This window comes from Muscardinus avellanarius (genome assembly GCF_963383645.1).
Source record: "Muscardinus avellanarius genome assembly, chromosome: 17".
NCBI lineage: Eukaryota > Metazoa > Chordata > Mammalia > Rodentia > Gliridae > Muscardinus > Muscardinus avellanarius.
This window is the reverse complement of record NC_137803.1, coordinates 49217958-49239050: the sequence shown is the minus strand read 5'-3', so window position 1 is coordinate 49239050 and position 21093 is coordinate 49217958. Positions and strand designations below refer to the sequence as shown.

Here is a 21093-nt window from a genome sequence, read left to right as displayed (position 1 = left end):
TTCCAAATAAAATATATATTAAAAAAAAAAAAGGTCTGGGAGTATAGCCCGGAGGTAGAAAGCCTCTAGGTTCTACTCCCAGTACCGCCAAAAAAAAAAAAAAAAAAAAAAAAAAAATTAATTTGCAGTAAGTGTGTGGATTTGTTTCTCAGTCTTCTATTCTGCTTCTTTGGTCTCTGTATCTGTTTTGTGTTAGTAAAATCAGGTATTATGATTTCCTCCTGCATGGTTTTTGTTGCTGGGAACTACTTTGGTTATTCTGAGTTTTTTGTTGTTCCAAATGAATTTAAATTGTTCCAAACTGATTTTTCTATATCTGTAAGGAATAACCTTGGTAATTTTATTGGTCTTGCATTGAATCTGTAGATAGCTTTTAAAAGTATAGCCAATTTAATGATATTTATTCTGCTTATCCATGAACATGGAAGATCTTTCCATCTTCTAAGGTCTTCTTGGATTTCTTCTTTCAGTGTTTTATCATTTTTCTTTGTACAAGTCTTTTACTTCCTTGGTTAAGTTTATTCCTCTATTTTTTTTGTGTGTGTGTGACATCCTAAGTGGAAGTGTTTTCTGGATTTCTTTCTCAGTGGATTTATGGTTAGTATACAGAAAAGCTTCCAATTTTTTTTATATATTTATTTTATTTTATTTTTTTGTGGTACTGGGGGTGGAACCTAGGGGCCTTCTACCTCCGGGCTACGCTCCCAAACCTATTTTATATTTTATTTGGAAACAGGGTCTCTTAAGCCTTCTGAGGCTGGCTTCGAGCCTGCGCGATCCTTCTGTCTTCACCTCCCAAGTGCGGGGATTACAAGCGTGCGCCACCACACCTGGCTAATTTTTTAAGATTGATTTTTTTATCCAGACACCATGCTGAATTTGTTGATCAGTTCTGTAAGCCTTTTGGTTGAGTCTGTTGGATCTTCTTAGTATCATGTCATCTGCAAATATTGAAGGTTTTAGTTCTTTTCCTATTTATACTCCTTTGATTTCCTTTTCTTACTTTATTGTTCTAGTTAGAGTCTCAATAACTACATTGAAAGGAAGTGGTGATAATGGACATCCTTGTCTTGTTCCTATTTTAAGTAGAATTCTCACAGTTACTGTCTTTTATTTTTAATTAATTTGTGGTACTGGGGATTGAGTCCCAGCACATTTTACCTCCAAGCTACACTCCCAGTTTTTTGTTTGTTTTGTTTTGTTTTTTTTGAAGCAGGGTCTCACTAAGCCAATGATTCTCACTACTTGCTTAGGTTGTCCTCAAACCTGTTATCTTGCTGTCTCAGCCTCCCAAGTACTAGGATTACAGAAGTGTGCCACCACCCCTGGCTTCTGAGTATCTTTTAAAACATTGTCTGTTACCTTTATCAGAGGGCACTGCATTAGACTTAAAGACTCTCATTGTCTTCTTCTTTAAAATGAAATAAAACCGAGTTGGAGTCATCAATATCCCTAAGCATAACAGCCTTGATTACCTATTGGCCTGTCCTACCCTTATTGGCCCTGTGGTCGAGGAGTGCTATCTTTCTTCCCGTTGGTCAGCCTCCTTTCCTAGAGTACATTCCAGTGGCGTGGGGTGTGGTTTCCTGTGGGGTCTTCTGCTCCTGCTGTCATCTGTAGCCATGATAATTGGCAGTGGCACTTGAGGGAACTCTCTAGCTTCGAGCCAGGTGGAAGGAGGGATGGCAGGCAAGAAAAAGTCTAATTAGACAGTTATTCCCTGCTATTTGCAGGGAAGGGCTACAGGATTGGATTTTCTTTCTTTTTTTTCCTTTCTCTTCTTTCTCTCCTTCTTTCTTTCCTTCCTTCCCTTCCTTCTCCTTCCTTCCTTCCTTCCTTCCTTTCTTTCTTTCTTTCTTTCTTTCTTTCTTTCTTTCTTTCTTTCTTTCTTTCTTTCTTTCTTTCTTTCTTTCTTTGTGGTACTGGAGTTCCTGGAAGCCCTTCTACCTCCGGGCTACACTCCCAGACCTGTTTTATATTTTTATTTGGAAACAGGGTCTCAAGCCAGCACAGCTGGCTTCAAACCTGCGCGATCCTCCTGTCTCCACCCCCCAAGCGTGGGGATTACAAGCGTGCGCCACCACGCCCAACAGGGCTACAGGATTATAAAAGTCATCTCGTTGAATTTCATTCAGTTCTGCACCATGCTAGGTACTGGTAATAAGTAGGCCTGGTACTGGTCTCCTGCCTGTGAGAGCTCTCAACAGGAGTTGTGCAGGAACCCTACAAGCAAGATGCAGTTTACATACCTCTGAGATGATAGTGCTTAATCTAGAATGTATGTGGTAATAACTCCAGTTTTATTTTTAAGGGAAGGATGAGGCTATATGTATAAGCGTTATTTTATTTTATATTTATCTCTAGTTAATTTTCTAGATTTTTAAAAAAGTCACTACTCATTCTTACTGCATAATTTATGTATATAATATAGTATACCTTTCAAAACATGATGAAAAGGGATATAATATGGTATAAAGTTAGTCTTTTTTTCATCTCACATATTTCCGCTTCCCTCTCTGGAGAATTGCTCATGTATCTTTCCAAGAATATATTATATACATATAAGCATGTTGTGTTTAAGGTGCAGTCTCTTCAGTTTGCGTCAGTTAAAAGAGAGCTGCCTCTCCCCCCTCCCCATTCCAGATTGAACCCAAGGGCATTCTACTTCAGCTTTACACCCCAGACCAATTTTATTTCTAATTTGGAAACAGGATCTCACAAGTTTTTTGAGAGCCTCCTTAAATTGCTGCAGCTGTCCTCGAACCCGTGACCCTCTCTCTGATCTCAGCCTCCCAAGTACTAGGATTACAAGTGTACACCGCCATGCCTGGCTTATTCTTAATTTTTTAAACTGGCCCTCGGTAAGTTGCGGAGGGCCTCTCTAAGCAGCTGAGGCAGGCTGAGAACGGCAGCCCTCCTGTCTCAGCCTTCCAAGTACTGGGGTTACAAGTGTGCGCCGCCACACCCGGCTGGCCTCATTCTTTTAAGTGGCTGAGAGGAATGTTGCAAAACAGCTCATCTATGTTATTCATTATACAGAGTAGAAAATAAGGACTGAAGATGTTAAGAAACTGTTTAAGTAAATTGACTTTTTGCTAGTGCTTGGTTTTTTTTAATTGATTGGTGATATTTGAACATATTTGTAGGATACTGAGTGATATTTTGATACATGTATATATTGTTTAATGATCAAATCAGTAATTATTTCTGTCTGCTCAAACATTTATCATTTTATTTTGTGGTAAAGATATTTAAAATCTCTCTCCTAGCTCTTTTGAAGTCTATAGTCACTTTTTTTTTTGTGTGTGTGTGGTTCTGGTGATGGAACCCAGAGGCATTCTACCTCCAAGCTACACCTCCAACCCTCTTTTTTTATTCTTTAATTTGAAACAGGGTCTCACTGAGTTGTAAAGGATCTCACTAAGTAGCTGAGGCTGTTCGCGAGACTGCAATCCTCTGGTCTCTACCTCCCAAATGCTGGGTTTGTGCTAACACGCCCAGCTGTATAATCACTTTGTATAATACAACACCAGACTTATTACTCCTATCTAACTAGAACTCCTCCTTTTTACTTCTAACTAGAACTAGCACTTGGGATACTTGATCATTTTGAGAATTTTTAAAATTCCGTCTTCTGATTTTTTTTTTTTGTAATTATCAGAGTCAAAAACAGAGCCTCACACATGCTGAACAAACGCTGAATATACCTAGACCTACTTAAGCCCTTTAAAATAATTTTTTAACTTGGATTTTGGTCCATGTTTAGGTTTATACTTTCTACCATTCTAACACTATAGACGGTTAAATATTCAAATGTGTACATTCAACTTGATTTACCTAAGTGGGAAGTTGATTCTTAAAGCCATTCTCAGCATCCCGTATCTCTTGACAGTACTTTTGTGATATTTAACAAGATGGAGTTCAACCATTTTATTTCTTTTTTTAAGTTGTTTTTAAGGGAGGGGGTGTGCGCGTGTGCATGCGTGTGCTCCATATACATGGAATTTGGGTTTGAACCCATGATGTTCTACCTCTGAGCTAAACCAGCCATATATTGTTTTATTTTTTATTTTTTGAGGTACTAGGGATAGAACCCAGGGGCATTCTACTGCCAACCTATACTCCCAGCCCTATTTTTTATTTTTTATTTTGAAACAGGGTCTTACTGAGTTGCAAAGGGCCTCGCTAAGTCGCTGAGACTGTCCATGAACCTGATCCTCCTGTCTCTGCCTCCCAAATGTTAGGATTACAAGTGTGCACCACTTTTCAAATTTTTGAGATAGGGTCTCTTAGTTTCTGCACCTTGAACCTGTGATCCTTATCTTTGCCTCCCAGTACTGGGATAAAAGTGTGCGCCACCACGCCCAGCTGACCATTTTCTTTATGAGGCACCTTTCATTTGGTGGTTAGAGAGATTTATTTTTCCCCCCAGTGCAGAGACATACCTTTTTTGTTGAGTTTTTAATATACTGTTCAGGTGATAGTACCATTGTTTTTTTCTTTCTACTTTATACCTTGTTTACACCTTTTTTGAGTTTGCTTCTTTCTATATGTTTATAAGATCTTCCCCCCCTGACTTCTAGTGCACTGCTTCTTGGAATTGAACACTAGAAGTCTTCATTTCATATATGTCTGACAATTATATTCTTCTATCTCTAGACCAATGTATTACCATAAGGAGGCTCATAACTAAATGTGATGACATCAGGCCACATGATAAACCATTTGGCCTACTCAATAGAGAAGCAAAATGTCTTTATATAATCACATTTGCTTAAATTATGTTATGATTTGGTCTATGACCAGTAACTTGCCTTTTATAACATACGGCAGGAAGGATGCTAGGATGGAATTTCAGTATTCTTTCCTCTCTCCTAAGAGCTAAGGTGTAGCTCAGTAGTAGAGTATTTGCCCAACATTTGCCAGGCCTGGGTTCAATCTCCAGCACTCTAAAAGGAGTAGGGGGGGATAATTGGTGTCTTTTCCTCTCTTTACTCTAAAATATATATACTAATCTTACTACTGTAGCTGTGCAGCATTTCTTTGAGATAAAAACATCTATTGAGCCAGGCGTGGTGGCGCACGCTTATAATCCCAGTATTCGGGAGGCTGAGACCAGAGGATCGCGGTTCGCGAACAGCCTCAGCTACTTAGTGAGGCTTTCCGCAACTCAGTGAGACCCTGTTTCAAATTAAAGAATAAAAAATTGGGCAGGGGGTGTAGCTCAGAGGTTGAATGCCTCTGGGTTCCATCTCCAGACCTGCAAAAAACAAACAAACAAACAACATCTATTGAATTTTTCTGACACAAAGCAAGGAGCCTAAAAATATTTTGCATTTTATATGTATGTCTTTATACTTGTGTATGTATGTGTGAACATGTGTATACTTTTTTTGAATGTGTGTGTGGTGTTAGGGATTGAACCCAGGGGCATTCTACCTCCAAGTTAAACCCCAGCCCAATTTTATTTTCTTTAATTCGAAACAGGGTCTTACTATGTTGTAGAGGGCCTCACTAAATATTGGGGACTGGCAGCGAACCTGGATCTCCTGTCTCAGCCTCCCCAAGTACTGGGATTACAAGCGTGCATCACCAAGCCTGGTATATACTTTTTTTTTGGTGGTACTGGGGGTAGAACCCAGAGGCTTTCTACCTCCGGGCTATACTCCTAGACCTATTTTATATTTCATTTGGAAACAGGGTCTCACTAAGTTGCTGAGAGCCTCACTAAGTAGCTGAGGCCGGCCTCAAACCTGTGCGATCCTCCTGTCTCAGCCTCCCAAGCGCGGGGATTACAAGCGTGTGCCACCACGCCCAGCTTGGTATATACTTTTATATAGACCTTTTTTTTGTGTGTGTGGTACTTGGGTTCCTGGAAACCCTTTTACCAGACCTATTTTTTTACATTTTTATTTTGAAACAAACAGGGTCTCTTAAGCCAGCAAGGCTGGCTTCGAACCTGCACGATCCTCCTGTCTCTGCCTCCCAAGCATGGGGATTACAAGCGTGCACCACCACGCCTGGCACATATAGACTATTTTATTTTATTTTATTTTATTTTATTTTATTTTATTTTATTGGTGGTACTGGGGTTCCTGGAAGCCCTTTTACCTCTGGGCTACACTCCCATACCTATTTTATACTTTTTTATTTGGAAACAGGGTTTCTTAAGCCAGCACAGCTGGCTTCGAACCTGCGCGGTCCTCCTGTCTCTGCCTCCCAAGCGCGGAGATTACAAGCGTGCGCCCCCACGCCCGGCTACATATAGACCTTTTATTGATATGGTTCGATGTGTTCAATTGATATAGAGGAGCACACCAGAAGTCAAAAGGAGAATAGCAAAACTAGTTGTGTGTGTGTGTGTGTGTGTGTGTGTGTGTGTGTGTGTGTGTGTCTGGGGATGGAACCCAGGGGTATTTGACCTCTGATGTACACTCCCTGCCCTATTACTTATTCTTTATTTTGAGACAGGGTCTCACTAAGTTGCAGAGGCTCTTAACTAAGTAACTGAGGCAGTCCGCGAACCGCGATCTTCCAGTCTCAGCCTCACAAATGCTGGGATTACAAGCGTGCGCCACCACGCCCGGTGCAAAACTAGTTTTAACAATTTGATTTCAGCTTAGCTAGTTGAGTAAGCAGCTTCTTGAGGACCTTTATGCATGAACCTCTCAGGCCTATGAGACTTTTATAGCCACTCAGGAATGGTAGAATGAACTGGGGAATCTGAGGGGTTTTAAACCATCTTGGATGAAATGAAAGCTCTCTCTCCTCATTTCTTCCTTGTCTTAGGATTGGTGGATGACGCAGCATAATTCCATTCATTGTATCTCATTTACCAGAAAAGGGAAGATAGGCTCTAGAAGAAACTTGCTTCTGATTTTAAATGTGCTTTTTATATTAAATGCGCTCTAGTTATAGATGCTAGTTAATTGTAAATGATTATTGGGAAAGATAGCCATTCATTTCTTCTCTTGACTGGATCCGTTATATAAAATAATGCTGTTAGTTATGAGATCTGGCCGGCCATAAAGGTGCATGCTTGTAATCCTAGTACTTGGGAGGCTGAGACAGGAAGATTGCTTCTTCTAAGACAGCCTCAGCAACTTAGTGAGGCTGTCAACAACTAAGCGCGACCCTGTGTTGAAATAAAATAGGGCTGAGTGTATAGCTCAGAGCTAGAATGACCCTGGGTTCAAGCCTCAGCAAAACACACATACCGTGAGATCTTTAATTCTTTTGCTTCCTGAAATCCTGCATTCACACACAGATACACGCCCCACCAAAACCTGTAACTTTTTTTTTCTATTAGAGATGAAGATGACATCAATGATGTGACTTCCATGGCAGGAGTCAACCTCAGTGAAGAAAATGCCCAAATCTTAGCAACAAACTCTGAATTAGTCGGCACACTCATTCAGTCATGTAAAGATGAGCCATTTCTTTTCATTGGAGCTCTACAGAAGAGAATTTTAGACATTGGTAAGTATAGTTATGATTTTTTATCTGATGAATGTCTAAGGGAAAATATCAATGGAGACGGCCTAGAACTCTGAGGCTTAAATACGTCTCTAGAAGTAATCAAGATATCCTGGGTATTATAGAAAGCAGTGGGGTTCTTTTTAGAAATTTTAAACAACCTAAATCATATAACTTACAGTTTCTGGCTTAGAAAGTTAGTATTTTACTTATATTTCCTGGAGGGGTAATAGGTGTACGTGTGTTTTTACATGAAGATGTAATTTATGTATACTGTTATTTTTTCTATTCTCTTTCCTCCTTGGTTGGCCCTTAGGCATATGTGTGCAAAGGCACACTTGGGTCACATATTTGGATTTATGAAATGTAGCAGCAGCGACTGAGAGCAAGTCTCTCTTTCCTTGTCTCAACCCTGCAATTTAATTCTATTCCCACCTTAAAAGGATTGAGTTAGAATACCAGGGTTTTCTCTATGTCCCGGAGTAACTGTCAGGTGTCGTCATCATGGGAAAGAAAATGGAAAAGAGCCTACTAGTGCTGTTCTGGAGCTTTGGTGGTTCAGTCTCAAACTTGCGGATGTGTGGCACATTCCTGTGGTCCCAGTATTGAGAGGCTAAGCGAGGAGGAGGATCACAGGGTAGAGGACAGCCTCAGCAAGTAGCGAGACTCATCCACCTAGCAAGACCCTGTTGCAGAATAAATATGGCTGGGGGGGGGTGTAGCTTGGAGGTAGAATGTCTCTGGGTTTAATCCTCAGTAAAACATACACACACACACACACACACACACACACACACACACACACACAGCCTCTCACTATCATGTAAATTACTATAGTCTCCCTACATTAACTGTAAAATTATATATATATGGTGGCGCATGCCCATAATCTCAGTACATGGAAGGCTGAGACAGGAAGATTACAGATTTAAGATCAGCCTCAGCAATTTAGGGAGGATCTGAGCAACTTAGCAAGATCCTATTTTAAAATAAAAAGTGAAAAAGGCTTGGGAGGTAGAATGCCCCTGGGTTCAATTCTTAGTATAAGGGGTTGGGGGGGGGGGTGGATTGTAAAAAGATTTTTGTGTGAGTTATACCATTTCTTTTTTCTTCAATCTGGGACTTAACAGAGAGCAGTTTTTCTTCACCCCTCTTACACTTTGGTACAGTTACTAATGAGCTTTAAGTACACTTGAATAGGAGCTTTTTCTTTTATATTGAAGGCTTAATGTGAAATATGACAGTTTCTGACTTTTATATACTAGTGATATGCTTAAGGACAGCGAACTATTACTGTTACATGTTTTAAGTCTACTTCACAATTAATAAATATTTGAGCTACCATATGCAATACAAATGGATCATTTTTCATTTAGATTAGGGATTGATTTATGAACAACTAGAATGTACAAGTAATTCAAAAGATAAGTTAAGAAAAGCTGACTGTAAAATGTTTGTTTGCAGTGTGCTTGTGATTTTCCCTATCTTTCTTCCTTCCTTCTTCTCCCACCACCATTTTCTTTTTTTGCCTATGTATATTTTATACTGTATAAAAATCAGATCCTTAATTTTAGAATAATCCAGTACTTGAGATTTGCAACTTTTTTCCTTAAAGGGCAAGGTGGTAAATATTTGACACTTTGTGGCATATATGGTCTCTTTCTCAGCTCTTCTACTCTGCTGTCCTAGGACAAAAACAACCATAGATGACACATAAACTAATGGGAAAGACTGCTGTCTTCTTCAGCTTGGGCTGCTTAACAAAACACAGTACACTGGGTGGTTTAAATTACAGATATATATTTCTCACAGTTCTGGAGGTTGGAAGTGCCAGATCAGTGTGCCTACAGAGTCAGGTTCTTGGTAGGATCCTCTTTGTAATTTCAGATTGGCATCTTCCTGTTGTGTTCTCACGTGGCAGAAAGAGAGGTAGTTAGTTCTCTGGCCTCTCCTAGGGCTCTGTCTTTATGACTTGATTTTCTAACCTCAAAAGTCCACTCCAGATACCATCATGCTAGGATAAAGGTTTGGCATGAATTGGGGGAGGATTAAAAACATTCAATATTTTGTAATTATATTTTCATAAAACCTTAATAACAAAGAGAGACAAAATTTGGCCTGTTGGCCATAGTTTGGCAGCCTCTCATTTAGGAGAATAAGTGCACAACTATTTGCATTTATAGTTGCTAATGATGAAACACAAACTTGTCATATACTATGATCATAAACTTAAAAAAAAACTTCTGAATTACTTAAGCCTTTTAAGAAAAGTAAAACCATAGAGTAATGATGTTAATGTATTTCTAGGAATGTTTTTACTTAAAATAAGATTTCTTCTTTGCAGAATGTCAGAACCAAGACCATTACTTAAAATCAGAAATGGCAAATTTTGCCAATTATTGAAAATTTGATTTTTCAACTTCAATTTTAAATGACATTGTTCTTTTTTCCAGTTATCTAAATTAAATTATATAGGCATTTAATTAAGTCATATACAGTAAGCATTTGTAAGCACTAATTAAGTCTCCTTAATCAGCGATGCTGACTTTAAAAGTGAAGATTTTCCCTATAGTATTGAACTTTGTAACTTTAAATAGATCATGTTTTATGAACAATTTAGTAAAGATATTTCAGAACATTTGTTCTCTAGGCCCTGGAATTGTCCGTTATGTATTTCTTGGTACTGGAGATCAAAGCCTGGGGCATTCTACCTCTACACTTTACCCTATCCCTTTTTATTTTGAAACAAGGTCTCCCTAAGTTACAGTGGCTGGCCTTGAACATGTGATCCAGGTGTCTCAGTCATCCAAGTAGTGGAATTACAGATGCTCACCATCATGCCCAAGTGTAGAGTGCTTTTTTTTTCTTTTTTTTTTTCTTCTTCTTTTTTGTTGGTCCTGGGGTTCCTGGAAGCCCGTCTACATCCGGGCTACACTCCCAGACCTATTTTATATTTTTTATTTGGAAACAGGGTCTCTTAAGCCAGCGAGGCTGGCTTCAAACCCGCGCGATCCTCCTGTCTCCACCTCCCAAGCGCGGGGATTACAAGCGTGCACCACGCCCGGCTTGTCTGGCTGGCTTTCTTTCTTCTTTCTTTCTTTCTTTCTTTCTCTCTCTCTCTTTCTTTCTTTCTTTCTTTCTCTCTTTCTCTCTTTCTTTCTTTCTTTCTGTGGTGCTGGGTGTTGAACTTGGGCATTCTACCTCTGAGCTGCACCCCACACCTATTTTTTTATTCCTTATTTTGAAACAGGGTCTCATTAAGTAGCTGAGGAACCTGCAATTTTATTTCAACCTTCCAACTATTCGGATTACAAGCGTGCACCACCACACCCAGCTGTGAGACCATGTTTTAAATTACAGTTTAGTATTTATTATGTGATGTCAAAGAATATATTAAAGACTTATTAACTTAATTAATGCATATTTTTGTTGTAATTGGTCACCCTTTGGTGAGAATGGGTATGCTTCATATAAGTTAGCATGTGAAATCAAACAGTAGTATTTTAAAAATTGTTGTGCATATATATACATATATATATATATATGTTAAAAACAATCAGAGTAGCATATTTTAAAAGCCATTTGAACTACCTAATTCCCTGTATGTATAGATTCAAAACTCTGTTGATACAGGTGGTTTAATTTGCTTGAGAAATACTATTTAAATCCTGTAAGGTTGATTTATAAACGAGCTTCTCTGCCTTTGGGTATGTGGCCCAAATTGTTTTCCTGAAATGTTAGCCCTAGTTAGCAGAAAGAAGAAAATGTTATTCAAAGAAGAGAGAAAATATTCAAACAGTTGTGTGAAATGAGGAAACTTTCAACCCATTTTGACTTGTTATTGATTACCAGATCCTTTTATCAGAACACGATTTTAGTGCAAAATGTAAAGTTGAGTGCTCAAAAAATATGGGTATGTCTTGTGGACAAGACATTGTACCAGAGACTCACAATCCTAATTCATTGAAGTAAGTGCCGTAAATTGTTAGCAGTGTCAAACAGGGTGAAATGTAATTTTCTATTTTTTTAATTACTAAAATTAACAGAATACAGCACTAATTCCTGCAGTTACCATTTTCCTCCCTGAACACCAGACTTGATTTGTGTTCTTATTAACTTTGTCCTATAAATGACCTTGCAAGGAGAATGATTCTAGGGGCTAAGTGAAACAATGTCTATATTTTCTGAGGCTTCAGGCTAGGTTTTATTAATGTAATGTCTAAGATCTTTGAAGTTGTGGCTTTACCAGGAAAATCATAATCTCCAAACCTTTATTCATAATGGGTATGACTTCCAGGGGGAACAGAATACCTGCTGTGCTAATTATTTCAATTATCAGCCACCACTAAAACATGTAATGGATTTTCTCTGCTACCACAGGTAAAAAGCATGACATTACAGAACTTAACTCTGATGCTGTGAACTTGATCTCCCATGCAACACAGGAGAGGTTACGAGGCCTTCTCGAAAAACTGACTACAATTGCTCAGCATCGAATGACTACTTACAAGGTAAAGGAAGTCATTAATGAAGTACAAACTGATCTCTGTAGCATTAAATGTAGTTTTGGAGGCACGTACTTATAATCTAAATATATTTTTAAAGGAATAATTGAGACTTCTTAGTTGGCTTACATGACAAAGTTAAATAGAACTTGAAATGGCATGCAAAGTTTCTGTGTTGATCTAGATTGGAATATGCATCTGTTCTGCCTGAGGCTTCTCTTCCTTAAGGTTTTGATTGAGAAGGAGAATGTATGAGAATGGAAATATTGGCTACTTGTGTTCTCTTTGGAGCTCTGGACTCTGCTAGCATTCCGTTCCTTTTAGTAAGTTATAGGGTTGCATTAAGTGCTGACACTAGTGCTACTCATTACTAACATTGGTGTTTTAATAAAAGCACCAAGAATGGCTTGTCTCTACCCTAGTGCTATGAACTAAATGACTTGCTATTATCAAGGTGAAAGCACTTGATGTATTTGATGTATAGTTTTGAAAAAGGGCAAGTACATTTGTGATTAGAGTTTATTTTTAAGAATGGACCTAGAAGAAAAACAATAAGATAAACTGGAATGGTTATCTTCCTTATCAGGAAATGTTGACAGCTAGATTTTGAACATGATGGTATTGAGGTAAACTTACATGGTTCAAGTTTGCAAAAGGGGTTATTGCCATGTTTTTTTAGCTGTAGGTTAAAAGGAATACAGGTAAATATCAGCTACCACATCACTGGTAAGTTCCCTGGAGGAATCATTCTGTTTTATTTTTTCCTTTTTGCTTCATTTAGTATTTTGGAGAAGTACATATAGTTGAAGTCCTTCCTTGCATAAATTTTTGTGAGAATTTGTTGGATCAACTTAACAACATGCTATCAGCTTGAGAAAAGATGTGGAAAAACGAAACTAGTATTAGTATTGTTGTCATACAACAGTTTATAATATTTTATTTCTGTATGGTCAGTAGTAAAGATCCCACTTTCATTTATGATTCTGATTATTTATACTTTGTTAGTCTAATGGTTTGTCAATTTCATTGATATTTTTAAATGTTTGTTTGTTTGTGTTCATGGTGCTTGAGATTGAACCCAGGGCCATTCTACCTCTGAACTACACCCAACCCTATTTTTTATACTTTGTTATTTATTTGTTTGTTTGTTTGTTTGTTTATTTATTTATTTACTTATTTATTTATTTATTTATTTATTTATTTATTTATTTATTTATGGTGGTACTGGGGTTCCTGGAAGCCCTTCTACCTCTGGGCTACACTCCCAGACCTATTTTATACTTTTTTTTTTTGGAAACAGGGTCTCTTAAGCTAGGGTGTCTGGCTTCGAACCTGCGCGATCCTCCTGTCTCTGCCTCCCAAGCCCAGGGATTACAGGTGTGAGCCACCACGCCTGGCTTTTATACTTTATTTTGAAACAAGGACTCACTATTGTTGCAAGGCCTCACTAAGTATCTGAGGCTGGCCCAAGAACATGTGATCCTCCTGTCTCAGCCTCCCAAGTACTGGGAGTAAATGCACACCACATACCTGACTAATTTGTTGATCTTTTCAAAGAACCAACTTGTAGTTTAATTTTCTCTATCATTTATCTCTAATATGGTCTTCCTTATTTCATCTATTAGGGTTTAGTATTCTGTCTGTCTCTCTCTCTCTCTCTTTCTCTCTTTCTCTCTTTCTCTCTCGTGGTACTGAGAATGGCACCCAGAGGCCTTCTACCTCTAGGCTTCGCCCTCAGCCCTGTTATTTATTTATTTATTTATTTAATTTATTGCAGGACTGGGGATGGAACCCAGGGGTATTCTACCTCCGAGCTACACCCCCAGCCCTATTTTTTTTTTTTCTTTTTGTTTTTGTGGTACTGGGGATGGAACCTAGGGGCAGTCTACCTCCAAACTACAACCCCAGCCCTATTTGTTATTCTTTTTGAAACAGGGTCTCACTGAGTTGCAAAGAACCTCACTAAGTAGCTGAGGCTGTCCAGGAACCACCATCCTCCTGTCTCAGCCTCCCAAATGCTGGGATTACAAGCATGTACCACCACGCTCAGCTCTTCATTCTTTATTTTGAAACGGGGTCTCACTGAGTTGCAAAGGGCCTCACTAAGTAGCTGAGGCTGTCCACGGACCACGATCCTCCTGTCTCAGCCTCCCAAATGCTGGGATTACAAGCATGCGCCACCATGCCCGACTCTTTTTTATTTTTTGTTTGGAAATGTGATCTTGCTAAATTTCTGACGCTGGCTTCAAACCTGAGATCTTCCTCTCTCAGCCTTTCAAATACATCATCTTTAATGGGAAGTTGCTATACAAAATATGGTATGTACAATGTAGTATGGAAGAAAATTTTACTGAGTACCATTCAAAGTTTTATTATGAATAATCTTCAGATGGAATTCTTCAATCGTATGTCAATAAACATATATTCCAAGGATTTAGTTTCCCCAAGTAAAATGGATAGTACCTGCCCCACCTGGAAGAGCTCAGTAACTTAGCTTTTAAAGGTAGCACTTCCTCTTCTGTTTTGTACACTGCCTGTTCTGATTGGTTTCTACTTGCTCATGTTTTCCTATACTCATTTCTCAATACAGCTAATGCAGCTGCCTAAATTTGCATATGTAAAAAGTTATAAAGGCTTATCCTTCCTTAGGCAGAAATAGTGATCATTTTATTCTGTTGTACGTGTTTTGAAACAGGGTCTCACTAGGTTGCTGAGAGACTCACTACATTCCAAGACAGTCCTCTAACCTGTGAGCCTTGTGTCACCTTTATAGGCATGAGCCACCATACCCATGTGGGTTCTCTTGTTGAAGGAAGGTTAGGGACTGGTAGGAATGGGGCAGGCACTCGTTTATTTAGTAGTGTCTGGAAGAAAACACATGCCAAAGGCGGGGTTTTTGCGTTGTGTGTGTGTGTGTGTGTGTGTGTGTGTGTGTGTGTGTGATACTGGGGATTTAACCCAGGGACATTCTACCTCTGAGCTCCACCCCCAGTCCTATTTTATTTTATTTTATTTTGTGTGTGTGGTGCTGATTGTCTTTGTATCACACATTAATCCTGTCCTAGCATTTTAGTTCATCTCCAATGATTTATCTTTATTTGTATAATGTAGGAAATCTACTCCATGAGTTTATTATTAAAAAGTGATATTCCACCATCTCTTTCTACTCTAAACAATTTACTTCTGGTAATCTTTTACCTGGTTAGGTATAATTCTCTGATCATAAGAGCAGTAACTGAGATTTATGTAAGGAAGTGACACACAGGACAAGCTCTGGATCTTGATGCCCCGTGTTTTCACACTGGAGCTGTATTAAAGCCTTCTCTATGCCTGTGGCTGCGGAGGGGTGTTACTGTTTTCTAGTTGAAAGGTATTGTAGTGGTTCCTTTAGATGGGATCATTTGGGCACAGGCCATTGTATTTTCATTCTAAGCCCTTTAGTATGTAGCAGGCCCTAACATTGTAAAGTCACACTCCCCTGATGCATGGAGTCTTCAGTTAGGCCTGCGGAGAGTGGATGGGACTTGATTAGATTGGGGTTAACTTGTTTTGGTGTGTGTGATACTGGGGATTAAACTCAGGGACATCTACCTCTGAGGTTGTCCTTACACCAGCAATCCTTCTGTCTCGGTCTCCCAAGTTCCGGGATTGCAGGAGTGAGCCACCAAGCTAGTTATATCTGAGGTGGGAGAGAACAATATTCTTAACATGTAATAAGGTTAAGATTTAGAAAGTCTATGCTCCTTTTTGATTTAGTATTTGTGTCCCTTTAACATTAAATCCTGTCAATAAATTATCTTCAGAGCGTCTGAACACAAAAATGCAAACAACATATTTAAGAAGCCACCGTTACTATGGTCTAACCTCTGTTTTGCCTATAAAGTCTTCCATATTCTATTTTGTATTGCATAGCTTTAAAAAACATTTGGGAATTCTTTTTGTATTAAGTATGAAGTAAAATAATACTAATACATCCTTCTTCCTTAAACTGTGTAATATTCTTTTGATCCAGTAAAATACCAACAATAAAAATTTAATTTAAAAAGAATCTTGGACAGATGAAATCTCTCAGACCCAGTTAATTTACTCAAGCACAAGCTGGAGGATGAAATAAAGATGAAGGTGGTGCTATGTCCTGATTTCCAGGCCAGACACTGACCATTGAACTAAATGTCTCAGTTTTCAACTGTATAGTCTCCTTCATATTTCTTTTCTTTTCTTTTTTTTTTTTTTTTGGTGGTACTGGGAGTGGAACCCAGGGGCTTTTCTATCTCCGGGCTATACTTCCAGACCTATTTTATAGACCTATTTTATACTTTATTTGGAAATAGGGTCTCACTAAGTTGCTGAGAGCCTCACTAAGTAGCTGAGGCTGGATTCGAACCTGTGTGATCCTCCTGTCTCAGCCTCCCAAGCGCTGTGATTAGAAGCGTGTGCCACCATGCCTGGCTCTTCATATTTCTGAAATACTGAGATGAGTGTATAACAGGGTCTTTAATATTGATTGGGAAATGGGATGTGGTGTTTCACTCCTGTAATCCCAGCTCTGAAGGCTGAGGCTGGATGATTGCAAATTTGAGGCCAGCCTTGACAACTTAGTAAGAACCTGTCACAAAAACTAAATAAAAAGGTTTGGGAATATAGCTCCCTTACAGAGTGCCAGAGCACCTGTATATCCAATCACCAATACTGCATACAACTAAACAAAAAGACCTGAGACTCTGTCTCAAAATAAAAATAGTGTGTGTGTATGTGTGTGGTACTGGGGATTGAAACAGGGACATTTGCTGGGCATGGTGGCACATGCTTGTAATCCCAGCATTTGGGGGGCAGAAACAGGAGGATCCGGGTTCGCGGCCAGCCTCAGCTACTTAGTGAGGCCCTTTGCAATTCATTGAGACGCTGTTTCAAAATAAAGAATAAAAATCAAGGCTGGGGATATAGCTTGGAGGTAGAATGCCCTGAATTCCATCCCCAGTACCAATAAATATATAAATAAATAAATAAATAAATAAATAAATAAATAAATAAATAAGGAAAAGGGACATTCTGTCTCTGAAGTACACTTCCAGCCCTATTTTTATTCTTTATTTTGAAAAGGGTCTCACTAAGTTGAGGAGGGCCTCACTAAATGGCTGAGGCTGGTTTCAAAACCTGTGATTCTTCTGTCTTAGCCTCCCAAGTACTGGGATTGCAAGCTTGCACTAGCACATCCAGCATGAAAAATATATATTGATTGGGAAGATTTCCCTTCTTCCTCCCTGCCCCACCCCTGCTTCCCCAGCAAACCAGATACACACATTTATGTAGAATGCAGATAGGTAACCTTAGGTGAAGAAAACTAGAAAATATTTAGATTGTAAAGCACTGTTTTTTTTTTTTTTATTGGAGTGTATCAGGATAAAAAGACAATTTGAATTTTAGCATTTTATGGAAAAATAAAAACGAATAATTTTAATTCTCTGTAATGGCTCTCATTTATAAATTATATACTTAATTTCTTTGACTACTGTTTTTACCTAAATTTGTATTTTAAGGGAATCCTCAAAATAAGGTTTCAGGATTTTACTGCTTGCCATTTGATGTTTTATTTAGAGAGAAGTTATATTTATTTGTCAAAGTTAAACCAATTCAACCATAGGAACCAGAATAATAACTTTCATCATCTGTATACTTTTGATGAGATTATTTATTTTTGTCTTCAAAGGCCCAAAGTTTAATTTCTTATATAAAGTCTGCTAAGAAAGACAATAATTTAACTAAAAAGATTTAAATCATAGTTAAATAGTAAACCCTCTTGCATTCTTTCTCCTGTTGTTAGGATCTGCTTGGCTCGTTAATTCCTTTCCTCATCTCCCAGTGAGGTTTAATAAAAAATCTCTTTGAAATATGAATGCTTAATCATCTCTCAAGTTTTAAGAATGATAAATGTTCCTAGTTCTGTTTTGTTAAGTTTGTTTAACAGATAAAATTACCTGTAAAATTAGTTTTCTATTTTTGTTGATGTTTCTGCCTTTAGTTCATCTATAATAATACCTAATGAGGAATGTATTGCCCAGGAATATCATGAAACTTTTTTTTTTCCCCAGGCAAGTGAAAATTACATCCTGTCTAGTGATACCAGGTCACAGCTCAAATTTCTTGAAAAGCTGGATCAACTGGAGAAACAAAGAAAGGATTTAGAGGAAAGAGAAATGTTACTTAAAGTTGCCAAGGTAAGGCCTGTGTGCTGAGGAGTGAGCCGAGCCTGACAGTGAGGCCAGGGTTGCTTCGGCATTGGTAGACTGTCTTGGTTTTATTAAGCCCTTAGATTTCTCTGGAGGATTTCTTACAATGAAATTACTAATAGAATGTCTCGCAGCCAGGGTGGTGTGGTACAGTGGCTTTCAGTTAATTTAGTTTAAAGAGTCATGATCTTTTGTCTCTTCCCTCTTACTTTCTGCGTGTTTGGCATCATACCTAGCCACCCACCTCCACCTCCCAGGTAAAAATGTTTTGTAAAATTTTCAGGGTTTTTTTAAGGATATAATTTGATATGTGCCAGATTGCAGTTGATAAGGAAAAATTTAGAAAGTAGATAGGAAAGTTTGGCTTAAAATTAGGAAGAATTTATATGCAAGAAAATATAAAATACGTGGAGAATGAGTGGAACTCTCATTTTATTTCTTTTCTCCTTTATTTAAATATTTCCCAGGACTATTAGTGCCAAATGGAATAAAGTTCAATTACACTCTAGTTTGCTGTTTGTAGCTCTACACTGCTCCATAAGCTTAGGATCCGTGAAAGAAAAAAGCTGAGCACTAGACTCTTAATTCATGTTTTGAGCACTTTAGTTTTAGTTTCTAACATTCTTGGAAGCTTCCGCATAGAAGAGTATTTGTTCCTAATACGCTCCATTTACTTTTTTAAAAACTTAAAATTTTAATTTATACTTATCAAGAAGTTAATTAGAACTGTACATTCTTAGCCCCTCTCCCCATTCCTACATTTCTAAATCTTGCTGCTTTTGCTCTACTTTTACTTTCTTACCTACCCTTTCTACACACACACACACACACACACACACACACACTCACTCTCTCTCTCTCTCTCTCTTTAGTTTGTTCATATATACACCCATTTTCCTTTCCTCTTTTTAGAATTGTTCATTTGTTTGATTTTAGAACTGGGGATTGAACCCAAGGGCATTCTACCTCCGAGCTATAGCCCCAGCCCCAATTATTTTAATTTTTTATTTTGAAATTAATTAATTTGGGGGGGGACAATTTGAAAGTAGTCGTCAGACCTGATGTCCCATCACTATTAACATTCTAGTATGCTTTTTGAGAAAATAAGGACATTCTCCTTTGTAACCCTCCAAGTCATGAGGACAGCCTTGTAACTCTCATCGGTTGCGTGTACTCTCATTCTTATTCCACCAGTTGCTTCAACTGTGTCTCTTTTCCACTCATGTTCATTTTTCACTCATGAATACGTATTTTGTTATTTGTCACCCCTTTTGGATTCCTTTAGTCAGTCTCAGTCTATCTTGTTCCTTCATGCCTTTGAAGGAACAAGAGTCCAGGTCTTCTGTAGAATATTCCTCAAGCTGGATTCATCTGATTTTTTTTTAAATTTTTTAATTTTTTATTTTTTTATTTTTAATTGGTGCACTGTATTCATACATCATTGTGGGATACATATTTTTGTAGACATACATGCACACATTGCCCAGTCAGCCCCCACCCGATCCCCACCCCATTCTCTCCCTATCCCTCCCTCCCATGCTTGGCTTAGTGATTGACATCTAGTATTATAGCAATTTATCAAAAATTAAAAATGATAATCTCACATAACAGTTTCATTTGTCTGATACCAAGCTTTTGATGACTTAAAGATAACATTTCAATATTTCTTTTGCTTTCTTTCTTACCAGAGAATCTATTTTTTCTATTTTTTAGGTGAAACTATCATATATTTATATATTTATTTTTCAGAAAAAAAAATCTATCCTAATATGGAATATGGACTCTAGGTACCCACAACGATCTTGAAAAAGAACAAAGCTAGAAGATGTATATTTTCTGATTTCAAACCATATAAAGCTACAATAATTGAAACAGTGTAGTACTATTCTAAAGTCAGATATATAAACCATTGGAGTTAAATAAAAGCCTAGAGCTAAATTCTTCCCTATATTGTCAAGTTATTTTTGACAAGGTTTCCATGAACATTTGGTGGTGGGAATAATAATCTTTTAACTAAATATTGTTGAAAAATAATAATTACATGGAAAAGAATAAAATTGGACCCTTACCTAATCCCATATACAAATATTAACTCAAAATAGATAAAAGACCTAAATATAAATCTTAAGACTATAAACTTTTAGGAGAAAATCTGGGTCATAAAACCTCACAACATTGAAATTGGCAGTGATTTCTTGGTTATGATTTCAATGGCACAGGCAACAGAAGAGTATACAAACTCCCTAAAAAATAAAAAAAATATTGTATATCCAAAGACAATGTAAACAGAGTTAACAGTTACTAATAGAATGGGATAAAATATTTCCAAATGCTATATCTGAAGGTATATTAATATTCCAACTAGAAATCCTAAAAATTAACAACAATAGAGGCAAACAATACCCTTTAGAGATAGGTAAAAGACTAACATAAATAATGAATCTCCACAGATAACCAATCTTAGTTGTCTGTTGGATGGAAAATCTTGTTTTTCTGGTTCTGATGTGTGCTACCTATTTCTTCTTTGTAGTTAATCTCTTTGAGTATTTTCTCTAGTGCTGGTTTTGAAGACATAAATTCCTTCAGTTTCTGTTTGTCATGGAAGCTTCTTATTTCTCCATCTAATTTGATAGAAAGTTTTGCTGGGTAGGAAATTTTTGGCTGGAAGTTGTTTTCTTTCAGAGTTTGGACTATGTTACTCCAAGCCCTTCTGGCTCTCATAACTTGGTTTGGGAAGTCTGGAGTGATTCTAATTGGTTTGCCTCTGAATGTCACTTGGCCCTTTGCTTTTGTTGCCTTTAAGATTCTCTGCTTGGCTTCCACATTGGTCATTTTGACAATTATGTGGCGTGGGGATCCTCTTCTTCGATCCTGTCTAAAGGGAG

At 37.9% G+C, this 21093-nt stretch overlaps 1 protein-coding gene across 4 annotated transcripts in view; it reads left to right on the top strand.

The window, feature by feature from the left end:
* The window catches only part of TAF4B (TATA-box binding protein associated factor 4b), a gene marked incomplete at both ends in the record, with an annotated part of 134242 nt that overhangs the window by 70547 nt on the left and 42602 nt on the right, over positions 1-21093 (top strand). For all 4 annotated transcript variants that reach the window (XM_080714456.1, XM_080714457.1, XM_080714455.1 and 1 more), the window contains 3 exons: positions 7310-7479; positions 11857-11987; positions 18071-18196. In XM_080714456.1, the coding sequence (XP_080570582.1) occupies positions 7310-7479; positions 11857-11987; positions 18071-18196 (427 nt within the window). The remainder of the gene's footprint in view (positions 1-7309; positions 7480-11856; positions 11988-18070; positions 18197-21093) is intronic.